Source organism: Astatotilapia calliptera, chromosome 12 (genome assembly GCF_900246225.1).
Source record: "Astatotilapia calliptera chromosome 12, fAstCal1.2, whole genome shotgun sequence".
NCBI lineage: Eukaryota > Metazoa > Chordata > Actinopteri > Cichliformes > Cichlidae > Astatotilapia > Astatotilapia calliptera.
In genome coordinates this window covers 6,886,044-6,899,907 of record NC_039313.1, presented here as the reverse complement: position 1 = coordinate 6,899,907, position 13,864 = coordinate 6,886,044, and the positions used below count along the sequence as shown (strand labels likewise).

The 13,864-nt window shown below is 41.4% G+C and overlaps 1 protein-coding gene across 2 annotated transcripts in view; it reads right to left on the bottom strand.

Moving 5' to 3' along the window:
• The window catches only part of LOC113033469 (netrin receptor UNC5D-like), a 292,976-nt gene that overhangs the window by 130,347 nt on the left and 148,765 nt on the right, over positions 1 to 13,864 (bottom strand). For both annotated transcript variants that reach the window (XM_026187285.1, XM_026187286.1), the window contains exons 3-4: positions 7,521 to 7,664; positions 4,434 to 4,537 (exon numbers count right to left, since the gene is read on the bottom strand). In XM_026187285.1, the coding sequence (XP_026043070.1) occupies positions 4,434 to 4,537; positions 7,521 to 7,664 (248 nt within the window). The remainder of the gene's footprint in view (positions 1 to 4,433; positions 4,538 to 7,520; positions 7,665 to 13,864) is intronic.

Here is a 13,864-nt window from a genome sequence, read left to right as displayed (position 1 = left end):
GTTTGAGAAAGACTCAAGCTATATGGAAAAGAAAGATTTACTTTTGTCTCTTGGAGTATGGTGCATATGTCTTCTTATGATTTACTAATGAAAGTGTTACGTCCCACCCGAAGGGCTCTAGGCATGCGAGTGAGGGGACCAGTAACAAATGAGTCCAGAACAGAATGAAAGGAAAACAGACCAGTGTTTTTAGTAAATAAAATAGTCTTTATTATAGATCATCTTAACATAAAGAGCCAGCAACGCCGTTTTACCAATAACACTCAGAAAAAGAGAAAAAAGGTTGCAACAACAAAGAACACAACAACCAAACAAAAACTCCACACCACGAGAAGGCACTTCCAGGGGCCCACAAACTCACCCTGTCACTAACAGCAGCTGGCTTACTGCTGCCAAGGCCCACAAGCCCACACTACTCACGTAAAGCAGCGATGCAAACTCCACACTTCAAGCAGGCTAACCACACACAAGGCAGAGACACCAGAGAACACCCCACACCCTGGTCACAGCTCATCCCCAGCTTATATGACCTCAGAGAGGTGATTGCTGACTGGGCCCAGGTGGTAAGTGAGTCCAATAAGCAGCAGCTGTGTCCTGGGGAGAGAGAGAGCAAGAGAGAGACAGAGGGGTGGAGCAAAAGAGGAGGAGGCGGAGAGAAACACCACGCCCACACAAGGGCAGTATCAGGAGGCCCAGCTAGGGCCGTAACACCCCCTCCCATAAATACAAACCAGTGGTTTGTCACCGAATGTCCTACCCAGCTTTTAAACATATCACCTACCATGCACCATAATAACGGTTAGGCATACCCTGCCGAATCTGCCAAGACCTTTTTGATGGGTTGAAAACACTGCACGGGGTTGGCTCAAGTCCCTCAACATAGTGTCCCAAATGACAGCCAAATGTCTTTTGAGCTATCACATATGGAGAACCCATCAGGCAGCTAGAAGGCCGTACAGCATCACTTCTCTGATGCTTCTTCGCTAGGTCATGGCAAAAGGCATGCTGGTTAGCCAGAGGTGCAGGTTTGAGTGTTTGTGTCGTACACAATGGGTCACACTGCAGGTCATCTGGACCCGAAAGACAGTCAACAGGTGGCAGATTACAATTAGTTGATCTCTGACAGTGACCAAATGACACCACTGAGCAATTATGTGCCGACTGTTGCCTAGGACTGGCAACTTTGTTGGTTTGTGAACCACAGTTCACTCTTTTGAAAGCAGATCGATTTTGCTTTGAGTTTGCTTTCAAACAGTGAGCAAACAGGTGGCCAGGTTTGTGGCAGAAGAAACAGAGCTTTGTTTTGGCTCTTGAAACCACGCCTGTATCGGCTTTGTTAGCTGGCACACTCCTAACTCTCAAGACTGACTGTTTCTGTTTGTAGGCCCCACAATCTGCTATTAAATGGCCAGACTTGAAACAGAAAAAACACTTTCGTTTTGCCTTGGAATGGGACAAAAGTACCTTACCCTTTGGGTACTGTGTAGCTGGCACATCACTAACCTTCACTAGGTCATCGCGTCGGTTGTGCTTAATGACACTGGTTTTACGGATGAGGGCAAACTCATCAGCGAGTGTTGCAGCATGCTGTAATGAGGAAACCTTCTGTTCACTGAGGTATACTGCAATCTGCTCGGAGATGCAGTTCTTAAATTCCTCCACCAGCATTAATTCACGCATTGACGCCAGGTCAGTAGCTTCGCTGGACACACACCACCGATGAAAAAGCACACTTTTCTTCCTTGCAAAATCTCGGTAGGATTGACCCTGTCCCCTTTTTAATCCCCGGAAATGCTGCCTGTAAGCTTCTGGGACTAGCTCGTAAGCTAGCAGGATGGCACTTTTCAGCTTGTCATAATTCAGACTGTCCTGAGCTGACAATGAGGAACAAACTTTTTGAGCCTTACCCGCCAGCTTACATTGGAGCAAAATGGCCCACGAATCCCGTGGCCAGTGCAAGGCCGTGGCTATTTGTTCAAACGACTCGAAGTAGCTGTCGACCTCAATGTCACGGAACATCGGAACCAGACGACTGTTTTTTACCTACGTCAAACGAGGTGTCAGCCTGACGAATGGAGGCAGTCGGAGGAAGGGAAACCTGCCGGAGTTCCAGCTGTCGCAACCTCACAGCTGTCTCTGCCTCCACCTTCCTCAATTAGACCTCTCTGGCTCTAGCAAGCTCTGCGTCTAAACGCCTAAGCTCCAGCTCTTTCTTTAGCTGGAACTCCCTCTCACGGTCCTCCTTTTCTAACTGGAGACGAGCCAGGCGTACACGGAGCTTAGCATCCTGCTTCGAGCCTTCACTTGATTCAATGGAGAGGGGTTCGAAGCGAGGCAATGTCATGGGTTTGTCCTCAGGCAGCCCCTGATCACCAGGTGTCAACACCAATAGACCTATAGCTTGAGCTGGCGCCTGTGGAACGGGCTGAGATGCTGCACCATGCTCAAGTTGACTGGCAGATACTGGCAAGGCCACTATCCCTTTCTCCACCAAGCCAGACACAAGAGCAGCTTTCAGCTCAGCCTTACGCAGAGCTGTGGAGACAGAAATGTTATAACATGATGCCACCTCATGCAAATCCCTCTTCCTACAGGCGTCCAGTTGGACAAGCGAGGGGTTTTTCTTAAACACGGCAATATCAAAGGTAGCCATCAACTCTAAAAACAAAAAACTACCTGAGGCTAACAATAACAACAAAGAAGCACCACCTCCAATACACAAATGAGAAAACAGGCAGGAAAAGCGTGGCCAGAGGTTAACCAATAAATAAAAGTACCGCCGACCCTCTCCCCAGACCTGCCTACTAAAATCTTAGCCTAGTTAGCTTCTGGAGTGTACCAGGCTCGAGGCAACTTTAAAGGCTAAGCATCAAGTGCACAAAGCACCGACAAGCCTACCCCCGACAGGGAACTAATCCCCACCCGGGATTACTCCGAAAATAATAAAGGAAAAATAAAAAATGAGTGCCTGAAGGAGGAGCTTACGCTCAGCTAGACACTCCCCTTTTGCTAACTGGAGAGGGAGCGCAGCCGATACAATACAACTAACCAGGCCACCGGCAAACAACTCACAAAAACTCAATTTTCCTTCTATTCATATCGCGGATGAGCCCCCACTTTGTTACGTCCCACCCGAAGGGGTCTAGGCATGCGAGTGAGGGGACCAGTAACAAATGAGTCCAGAACAGAATGAAAGGAAAACAGACCAGTGTTTTTAGTAAATAAAATAGTCTTTATTATAGATCATCTTAACATAAAGAGCCAGCAACGCCGTTTTACCAATAACACTCAGAAAAAGAGAAAAAAGGTTGCAACAACAAAGAACACAACAACCAAACAAAAACTCCACACCACGAGAAGGCACTTCCAGGGGCCCACAAACTCACCCTGTCACTAACAGCAGCTGGCTTACTGCTGCCAAGGCCCACAAGCCCACACTACTCACGTAAAGCAGCGATGCTAACTCCACACAAGGCAGAGACACCAGAGAACACCCCACACCCTGCTCACAGCTCATCCCCAGCTTATATGACCTCAGAGAGGTGATTGCTGACTGGGCCCAGGTGGTAAGTGAGTCCAATAAGCAGCAGCTGTGTCCTGGGGAGAGAGAGAGCAAGAGAGAGACAGAGGGGTGGAGCAAAAGAGGAGGAGGCGGAGAGAAACACCACGCCCACACAAGGGCAGTATCAGGAGGCCCAGCTAGGGCCGTAACAAAAGCTGCGGAAGATCAGAGGTCGCGATCATATCAAAGCCATAACTAATGAAGTTTCTCATGGTAATTGTGATATATGAGCCTCCCCAGGAACAGACTTTGAGGGAGAAAATGGGACATGATGTGCATGTAAATAAACTCAGCCCAGATAACAGACAAGTGAAAAATATCCACTGTTCTTTGTAAATAATTTCTTAGGTGCAGTGGTGCAATCCCTATCCTGAATATCCATATAGTAACCGCAAGGCACAATCAACCCTTTTATGAGCACGCAGTAGAAGCTGACAGATCAAACAACAGAATCCAGGAGGACAGGGAGCAACATCCCACTTCTGCATTTGAAGCCAGATGTTTCTGGTTTGCATGGCTAAGAGAACATGTGAAAGGCTGATGTGTAGATCTTATTGACAACATTGTGGATAGAGGTTTGGATTAAAAGCTATATTGTGAATCCTCTTCATCAGGAGGTGTCTAGCTGACTTTGAAGCCAGTGCCTTTGTGTCCAAATATTTATGTGCACTTATCACTAGTTTCTAAACACAACTATATCAATCTCTTAAAGGTCAGAGAAAGCGGAGCTGAAGGTAGAATCGACTTTCTGAGTGGCACAGAGCTACTCTCACAGAATAAGTATCCGCTCTGATGCGTATGTTTTCTGCTCAGTGGGAGTATAAGCTTCTTCTCTTTTGGGACAGGCGGAGCTGAGGAGCAGCGGACTTACCTCTGCAGCGGGCACTCCCTCCGGAGGACGACAGTGCAGAACGATCATCCCATTGATTGGGACCTCCTTCCCCTGGGGGTCCTGCTCAAAGTTTTTCCTCAGGTCTGTATGGGGAGATAAGAGGCTGCTGTCAGGTGTCAAGTGTCACGGTCAGCCTGGCCTCAATTCCCTTTAGCAGCTAACACGCAGGCTTGCCCCTCTGCACACCACGACCTTCAAAATCCACTGTAGCCTGTATACGATAGAGAGGATCCAATGGCCCTGTGCTGGGTAATCTGTTAACAAGGTGGTTTGAAGGATATGCTGGATGGATGAAGTGAGCAGGATTGCTATGATCATCCTGGGCACTCATGTGCATACAATAGTGACAGATCCTATTCGGCCCATTTTCCAAACTGCCTTTGATAGCTTATTGCGCTGCAGCTATTCACTGAAAACCAGTTAAAACATAAAGCAGGAATGTGCCTTTGAAATTTTCACTTCAGTTATGAATGGGTTTTTATGAACCCTTGGGATCACAAGAGGTTGCTTGCATGTAAAAGATCCACATACAGGAGGGAAGGTGTTGAGCCTGCAGTCAAAACCTCAGTTCAGCTGGCAGCTACACTCAGTGTAAAATGACTGCAAACACAGTGACACCCAAATCTCAGTAGATAAAGAGCTCGACAGTTACTGTCATTCACCAAACATATTCTTTTTTCTCTCAAAGGACAAAAGAAATATGTTGCTTTCTTACTGTATTTAATTTATTTTGACTTTCGCTTGGCTTACAAATTCTGTAACCTCTAACTAGAGGTTACTGACATGCAGCAGTATTGGTCTCAGACAGGAGTGGTTGAAAGTAGCTGATTGTGTCTAACTTGAGAGCATTTTGTTGGGAATTGATTATTTCATTGCTAAAAAATCTAATTCAAGATAAAATCAGCTTGTTGCGCTCGCACAGTTTGGTCCAAGGAGAGGGCTCTGTTGTCTGTACACTCCGCTCTCTTTGGGGACAGACACTGTAAATCATTTGCCAGATAGTTTTGTTAATTTGTTATATGGCATTATTTAAATACAACTGGTTGCTACAACTTTGAAGTTGGAGTGTGCAACATTTTCTTCAGAGACTGCTTTAGATAAAGTAAGCAAATGGACCAAAGGTTAAAAAAACTTGAATAAAACACGAGACACAAATATTTTGTTATAACATGGTCATGTTATTATAATGCTGTATTAACTAGTATTTTTTTTTTAAATATATAGACCCTTGGAGTACATGCCTGCATAAATAAATCAATGTCAGAGTCACTTTACATACAGCAAACTTTGACCTGAGTTGGGCCAGACTGGTGAAACTCTCCTTTAACTACACAGTGAATCTCTGAAATGTCTTACTATAAGATAAGGAAGTACATTTTCAGCAGAACCTCTCAGTATTTCTGTGTTTCTATGCTTTTTAACCAGTGTTAACAAAAAAATAGATCACTTTTGATTGAAGGTTATAATTTTGTTTGCTAACATAATGGGCCACTAAGCTAGCATCCTCTTTCTTTGAAAAAGGAGCCCTTATTACCCACAGAGCAATTCAGCTACTACTGTTCTAATTAGTCTCAAAAACCAGGACAAAGCAGAGTGTGGTTTGTCAGTTTCTCAGTGAAGCCCACTCCTTGTTTGTCCCTTTTCATTTACAAATACCAACATTAAAAGCACTCAGCTTGAAGCTTCATAACTTGGACTGTGAGTGCCATTATGCTTGTTCTGAATACAGCCCACGATTCCATCAGAAGTTCACGTTATCCTGGCATTACCTCTACCAGCATAGCAGTGTCAAGTAGACATGAACCTTGCCAAATACATGTCTTTTTCACTCCACACCTTCAGATTTGAGCTCTAAAAATTGAAAACAGTATTGGTTGCTGGACACCAGTAGCTGTAAATAAAAAAAGCGTCCCATTTGGTTAGACAATATTATTTTGTGGGAATTAATTATTCATTTGATAAAAAGTTTTTGCTGCCATGGTCACAGATTTTGGTCCAATGAAACAGGGTTGTTGTCCTTTGTTGGGAACAGATGCTGTAAATCATATGTCAGAGAGGTCTGAGTGGTCATTTGATGTCATTATAAAGCTATCACACAGACCTATGTGGGGAAAAATCACTTTTCCAGTACCCGAGAGCTAGTCATACTATAATTCAATATGCTTGAGGATTTTATGTCATCTCTCTTTTATCCGTTGATCTATTAGTGACAAAGAAACAGCTGGATGTCTGTGCAGGTTCAAGCCTTTACATTTCTCAGCTGAACTTGTGCAGTGTAGTTTGTATATTTGTAAACTTTGTTTTAGTCCATGGGTCTTACATGCAGCTCATTACAAGAACCATTTAAATAGTTCTCCATTGATTTAGCTTTACATATCTTTTTGCCTACAATACCCAGAAACCCTGGGTACCACTGGCAGTTTGCTCAGAGGTTTCATTGTGTCAAGGTAGTAGCAGCTAATATATCCTTATCCTCTAGCCTCAAGCAGAGATGAGCCCCAGTAAATCCCCTTTCTTCTAACTCCACACCCCCAGATTATTTTTCATTTTCAATCTTGCAGTCTTCTCCCACAAACAATGCTGACACAAGTATCATCGCATTTATCAAACTTCACATGGCTCCCTTTGGAGACAGAAAAGCCTTTATACCCCTTTTCCACATATGCACTAGCACTCCCCAGCACACACTTTGATGTGTAAATTGGAGGAGATGCCCTCAAAATAAAAGTATAAATCATATTTATGGACCAAATGTGGTGACATCTATAGCATCATGAAGTACCCTGCAGTATAGGAAAAGGACTGATTTTGAGATAAAATGGAAGAGTCATATATGCATGATTGGTTATCATCTATAGTTCTTTTGTGTTTAATGAACATCTTCTCTAAAATATGTTGTATGTTTATTCAATCATTTCATTCAATCTTGCAATCAAGATTGCAAGCCAAAACTAAAGTCACAAGTTTGCTGTTAAAACTTTGAGTCTTTATACCATTTCTCTTTTACATAAACTTGAAAATTCATGCCCTAAATTTTCACATCTTAGGGGAGAGTTGCAAACTCACAAGCGATGCGAACAGTAGCCTTTCGACTCTTGGATGTGCCCAAGTGGCTCCAGGCAACACAGAGACACCAGTAGTCCTCGGGGCCATGGAAATCTTCCACCTGCTGGCGTGACACGTTGATCATCACTTCACGCACCTTCAGTCCTGGATCAACAGAGAAGGTAAGAGAGTTAGCAACTCCGTGTGCCTATGTGTAGTGTTGCACACCTTAGATTAGATTAGATTCAATTAGAGTTTTGCTACCCTGCATTTGGGACCACTGAAAAACACCTAAAGTGCTGTGCTGAATCAAGTTAAGTTTAATTATTTTCTAAAATTATTAAGACGTTTCTGCCAGTTGTTTGAATCTGTGGCATTTGTTACAAGAAGATGTGCCATATGTGCAATATATTTGTTACTTCTAACATGACATAAATCTAAAACAAAGGAACAGCTCAGGGAGTCACTGTACTATTAATAAGACCATAATGTGAACAGGTAAAACTGGACATGATCCTTTTATGCACTGTACAGTTCCAAAAGCAAATACTTTTTCAGTTGCACTTCCTTGATCTACAAATTGTTGCAATTTATGTTGCAGGGAACTTGAAAGTATTTTTAGTGAATTCAGAAAAAATTCAAAATAAATATAAATAATAAATATTCAGTGACCAATAACTGCCCTTCGTTCCCTTCAATAACTGTGCCTTATTATCCCTAATAAGGCACTTAGATCTTCCAATCAAATGCTCCTGACGCAACCGAGGTCTCGTCTGAAGTCCAGAGGTGATCGGGCCTTTGCTGTCATAGCTCCCAGACTCTGGAATATCCTCCCTCCTTATATTCGTTCCTCCGAGTCCATCCAGTCTTTTAAATTGCGTCTTAAAACTTATTATTTTACTCTGGCTTTTGATCCAAACTAGTATGTTATTTTATGGCTAGTTTTTGTTTCAAACAATTGTCATATTGTTTTCTGCCCTCCTTTTAACTGTTTCTTTTTTTTATTCTGTCTTATGCTATTGCTCTGACCGACTGTGAAGCACTTTGGTCAACTTTGTTGTATTTTATGTGCTATAGAAATACCTTTTGATACTTTTTTTATTTTTATTTTACCACAATCCTTCCATCCATGAAGTCTCTTCTTCTTCTTTTTCTGAATTAGTAAGCACAGCTTTCCATGCTGTTCAAAGAGCAGTATTCTCTAACTGTTTCTTTCAGATTTGGAAATGTCCTGGAAGGTGTAGTAAAAAAGAAGCCAAGTCAGTCATCTTTGATGTCCTTTCTGGCTGGCTGCGCATTTTTAGTCCTTAAATACATAAGCTTAAGTTTAACCTCCAGTTCATGGACTGGGAATGGGAAATGATAAGAATTTAGAGATTCCAATTGCATTATCTGTATTGCTTATCAATTTGATTAATTATCAATTCTTATTGGGTTCCCACTGGTGCAACTATGAGAGTCACCACCATCTCCAAGCAGCATATCAAATACATTACATTCATGCAAATTAATTAGATGCTGTGTGGTCAAATCTCACACATTAACACAAATTCCTGTCCTAATGAGGACACACATATGATCTTTCTCTCAGTATTTAGGTAGGAACATAAAGCCAACAACACACACCGAAAGATAAAAACCAGCACAAAGAGACTTCAAAGTGATCTCAACAGTCATTCTGCTGTAGAACTGTGAACAGGTAGAAACAGAGGCTGCAGCCTGACTGCTCATCCATTAGTTTCCTGTTGTGCTTCAGGGTCTGGTTGCTGGGGTGGGGTCAGCATTCACTCAGATTTAATGTCACTATGAGATCTTGGCTAACTTAGCATTAGCATGTTGTCTGTACAGGTGCTTGTAAAAAGTCGAAGTTGACTTAGCAGTATAATGTAGTTGTTTCTGTCCTGAATGCAGTTTGCACTTTACCATCGTCCTCTCTTCCTTTTCTGCAATAAAAATAAAACATCCATATCCATGCTGTAGAATGTGCAACTATTTTTCTCCTCCAGCATACAAACTGAAATCAGCTGATTGTGTCAGTGCAAGTAAGTGGGATAAACTGGATCAGGAACAAAGACGACTAACAATTCCACGGAAGTAGACTACTGGGAACTGGTTCTCTACAAAAACTGGTTCTTGATTCCTGTACTACCACTTAAGGAAAAAATCTTCTAACTGGCAGCAGGTATAGAAGTTGATCTCTAATACAATCCAAAAAGTTCCATATCGATCGATCGATCGATATTGCGGGAAATATAATTATTACATATTTCACATATAAAGCACTGCTGCACTTTGATTGTAAGACTGACATTCAACATGTAGTGAATGAAATAGTTTTTTTTTTTCAAATTAAGTCAAATATAGATGAAAAAGATGAGCACATACTTGAATAAGTGTAGCATACTTATAGCAAGATATTAGATGAGAGGAAGAAGCAGAAGAACAGAGACAACTTTTGTGTGTGTACGTGAGAGAAGGGAGTGGGTGAGAGAATAAAAAGTCAGAAGAAATTGATTTAAAAACAAACAACTTTATTCAGTCTCACAGATATCGAAAGCCTCCAATGACAAGGACAGTCACTGAGTGCAAATGAAGCTGGTGTGCAATATTTCAAGTAAGTGCTTCAAAGTACAGACGTAGCACTAAAGAACAACAGAGCTAGACATAGCAAAATGGATCGGACAGGATTGCCTCTTCGAACGATTTAAGATGAAGACTTTGTTCTAGTGATGGAGAACGTACATAGGAGACTGACTGTTCCAAGGCAAAAAAATTGATAGGCAAACATCATGAAGATACAAAACAATTTTAAAAGACTGCAACTGGAGAGCCCTATTGGTATTGACTTCTGGAAATAAAATAAAACACTGACAGCTTCACTTTTTACAAAGTAGTGCAGGCTACTTTTTATAAACCCAAACACACACTTGAATAAGTAGCCTGTAATCAGTTGGCAAAAATGGCTGTTCATAAACAACAAAAGATGAAAAATGAATAGTAAATACATATTTATTGTTCTTGTAAGCTACATATTTTATGTTTAAAGCCAAGTAATCAGTTACAAGTACCATCGTAATACCTGTTTGATGAACACTTGATCACAGACACACACACTCCACTAATTATTGCTGCATAGACACTGATAATCCTGGTCCCATAGGGAGTTTATATAGCAAGTTTTATCCAGATTGATTAACACATCTTGGAGGAGTTATAGAGTCTTTACTTTACCATATAAAGTGCTTTTAGGCAAGTGTCGTCGTGTAAATAAGACTGCAATTAAACTGAATTGAAGTGAACTTCAACTTCACAATATAAATCATTCAACTACTCTACTTCCTGGTTTTAGCTGTTTTAGGGGATCTCACTTGAGGACAGCTTAATAAAGAAACTGTGACTGGTCCACAGTGTTATTGTTTTCTTTTGTCACTCTTGAGGGAGAGCTAATTTTTAAGTCCACTCTCGAATTACACTGTAGACTAGCAAATAGTATTTTAACTTTATTTTTGTATTAAATAATTAGAAATTTTTAACTAATCAACATAGATCAATGCGTTATTTAGAATTACTGATGCTGCATCAATTATTTAAATACTTTTTTCATAAATACAGGTATCTGGTGACCATGTAATTTTTCTTTTCATGCAGTAATGACATTGATACCTTTTCAGTATGTTTAATTCACTAATACCAGAATCAGAATGTCTTTACTGCCAATTAGAGATTTAGAAAAAAAATAATCCAAATTAGTTTTCTCCTTCAATTACTAATGCCAACAAAATTATTAATGCAAGTGTTTAACTTTCTGTAATCAGCATAAAAGTGTTGTGTTAGAGTTCCACTTCGGCTGGAAAGAATGCAGAATATGCGAGCTTCAATAAACAACGCTCATCTAATTGTTAGTCTTCTTTTAAAAATGTAGTGCGATATTCTTACTTCTTTATATTATATTGTTTAATTTCATTTTAAGATAAATATTGTGGGATCTGTGTCTGCACTACTGGTGAAACTTCAATACAACATAACTGGACTGTCCTCACTCAGAAAACGGCATGATACAAGATGTTATCATGATCTATAGCTACGTTTTAAAGTTAAGGAATCTCTGACATGCAAACACATGTAAAATGTCAGTCCTCTGGGATCTTAGAGAAAGGAGCTTTTCTTAAATCGAATCAATTAGAAGTGAGAATAATTGCAAAACCAGAGATAAAGTAAAATTTCAAACTGGTCCCACTCAAAGGGAAACTCTTGGTTCCTTTTTAGGTGGACTTGCACTATTCATAACACCAGGTTAATTTACTCTAGGAGTACATAATGTATTTGGAGATTATAGAGACATGCATACATAATGCATAAGACTTCACCTAAACCCTTTAGATTTTAATCCAATGAATCAGAAATGAAAGATGGGCTCCAACGTGACCCACAGACGTGCAGCAATTGTGGGCGGGCTAACACAAGGTTAAATAGTGTGCCCTGTGTGGCTTCATAGAAATGTATCAGCTAAACTATCAGCTGATGTGGGCTGGCACTGAGATCAGTTGATCTGCTGGGATTGCAGCAGAGCTTGACTTTGGGGCCTGCCTGAACTTGTGGGTCAACTGGCATTGCCTTTCCTACATCCATTCTGATGCCCAAAATGAACCTTCAGAACTTGGGTTTTGATATGATTTCATGAGAGTACCAGTATTAGCAGTGTTCATGTGGGTCAGGTCTAAATGAAGCATTTATAGGCTGGAAATAGGCCTCTGTTTAGGTCATGTGCTAAGCTGCAGTTAAAAGGGAAAGCCCTGTATGCTAAATAAGCATCTTTAAGAATCTGTAATCGATATCTCGATATGTCTAAAGGCTTGTGTCAGTGATCAATGGGTTTTACGGGATTAGTTATGCACAAGTTCTTAGGAAGGACTGACACACTTCCTAAATCAGTGCTTTCTGCTTCTCTATGCTAGCATCACTAAGGAAATTGGCAGAAACACAGAGCCCCGGGCAACCATGCAGTATGTTTCTAGTTCTGAATGGAAAGCTAAATCATCTATAGAAGAATTAGCATTAATAATCTGAACTACACGTAACGATGTATAGAGGCTTCCTGTGCAAGTGACACCACGATAATATACTACATTATATAACACAAAAACCCAATGTGACCACAGCAAACTGCACAATGCTCTTATTATTTTGAATGCATAAAAGAATGTGAGGAAAAAAAAATCCAGTCTATTTGAAAATCCTCTTAGGCAACAAGCTGCAAGCCCCCAGTTGTTTGCCATCCTCTCATATGGCTTCAAATGGGTATACAGCACCCATATTTAATGTGAGTCATCGGCTTAGGGCCTGTCACATGTGTTTTCTCAGAGCCTTTTGGAGCCTCCGGGCCTTATACCCACCACTGGATTAAAGAGCCAAATATGCAATGTGCTGGGAACTGCAAGAGACCAAAAGCCTGCCCTGACTCTTATGCCTCCAATCTCTCTGATGAATTACATTTTAATCTGACATGCTCTTACTAAAGTCAAACAGCTTCATACTGAGGCTGCACAGCTTGCGACGCACTGAGCAGACTTCTGAATGAATACCAATCAAACCCGAATGAATGGCATTGGGGCAACGGCGATGACTCCATGCTGGTGTTTGGGGTAAAATTAAGAAATGGAGAACATTTCATTGCGGGTGGTCTCCACTTTGCTGGATACAAATGACAACAACAACAGAAAAAGTGATCTTCTTTCTCTTTGTGAAACTCACAAGTCTTGAAACGCTGATACAAATTAGGCAGTTTGTCACAATATGGTGCAATTGGTGCAATTTTGGTAACTGTGGTAGTTAAGATTGACAGGCCGTGAGTTGGTGTCTTTTTTGGGGGGTGGGGGTTGAGAACGCAATAAACAAAGAAGAAACTCTATGGTTGGTGCTTCCCATTTGCCGCCCCTGTAGAGAGTGAGACACAGGCATAATTCATAATTTCTTGAGCACAGGCAGAGAGCTGTCAAGTGACAGCATCTGTGTGGGAAGAGAGACAGCAAAGCAAATAATAACTAATGACTTTCTGCGATGCCCTAAAAAATTTGAGGCTGAGTTTAACAGAAGTGGAAGAGCAAGCAAGACTGATTGTGTGAGAGACAGTGAGCGAGAACGAGAGAGAGAAAGTGGCCGTAAGCTTTTTTGACAAAGCAACACATTTACTGGAGTCCAAAGCGACATCGACAGGTGGTTTACTGGAGAGAAGGGAACGACTGCCGCCATTGTGTCATCTGTCAACCCTATTTGTTTATAGGCAGAACACTGTTGACAGGCCTCATTAGAGTAAACCACTTGATCAGCTCTCCTCCCCAATCCTCTTCTCACTCTTTTGCAGTTTT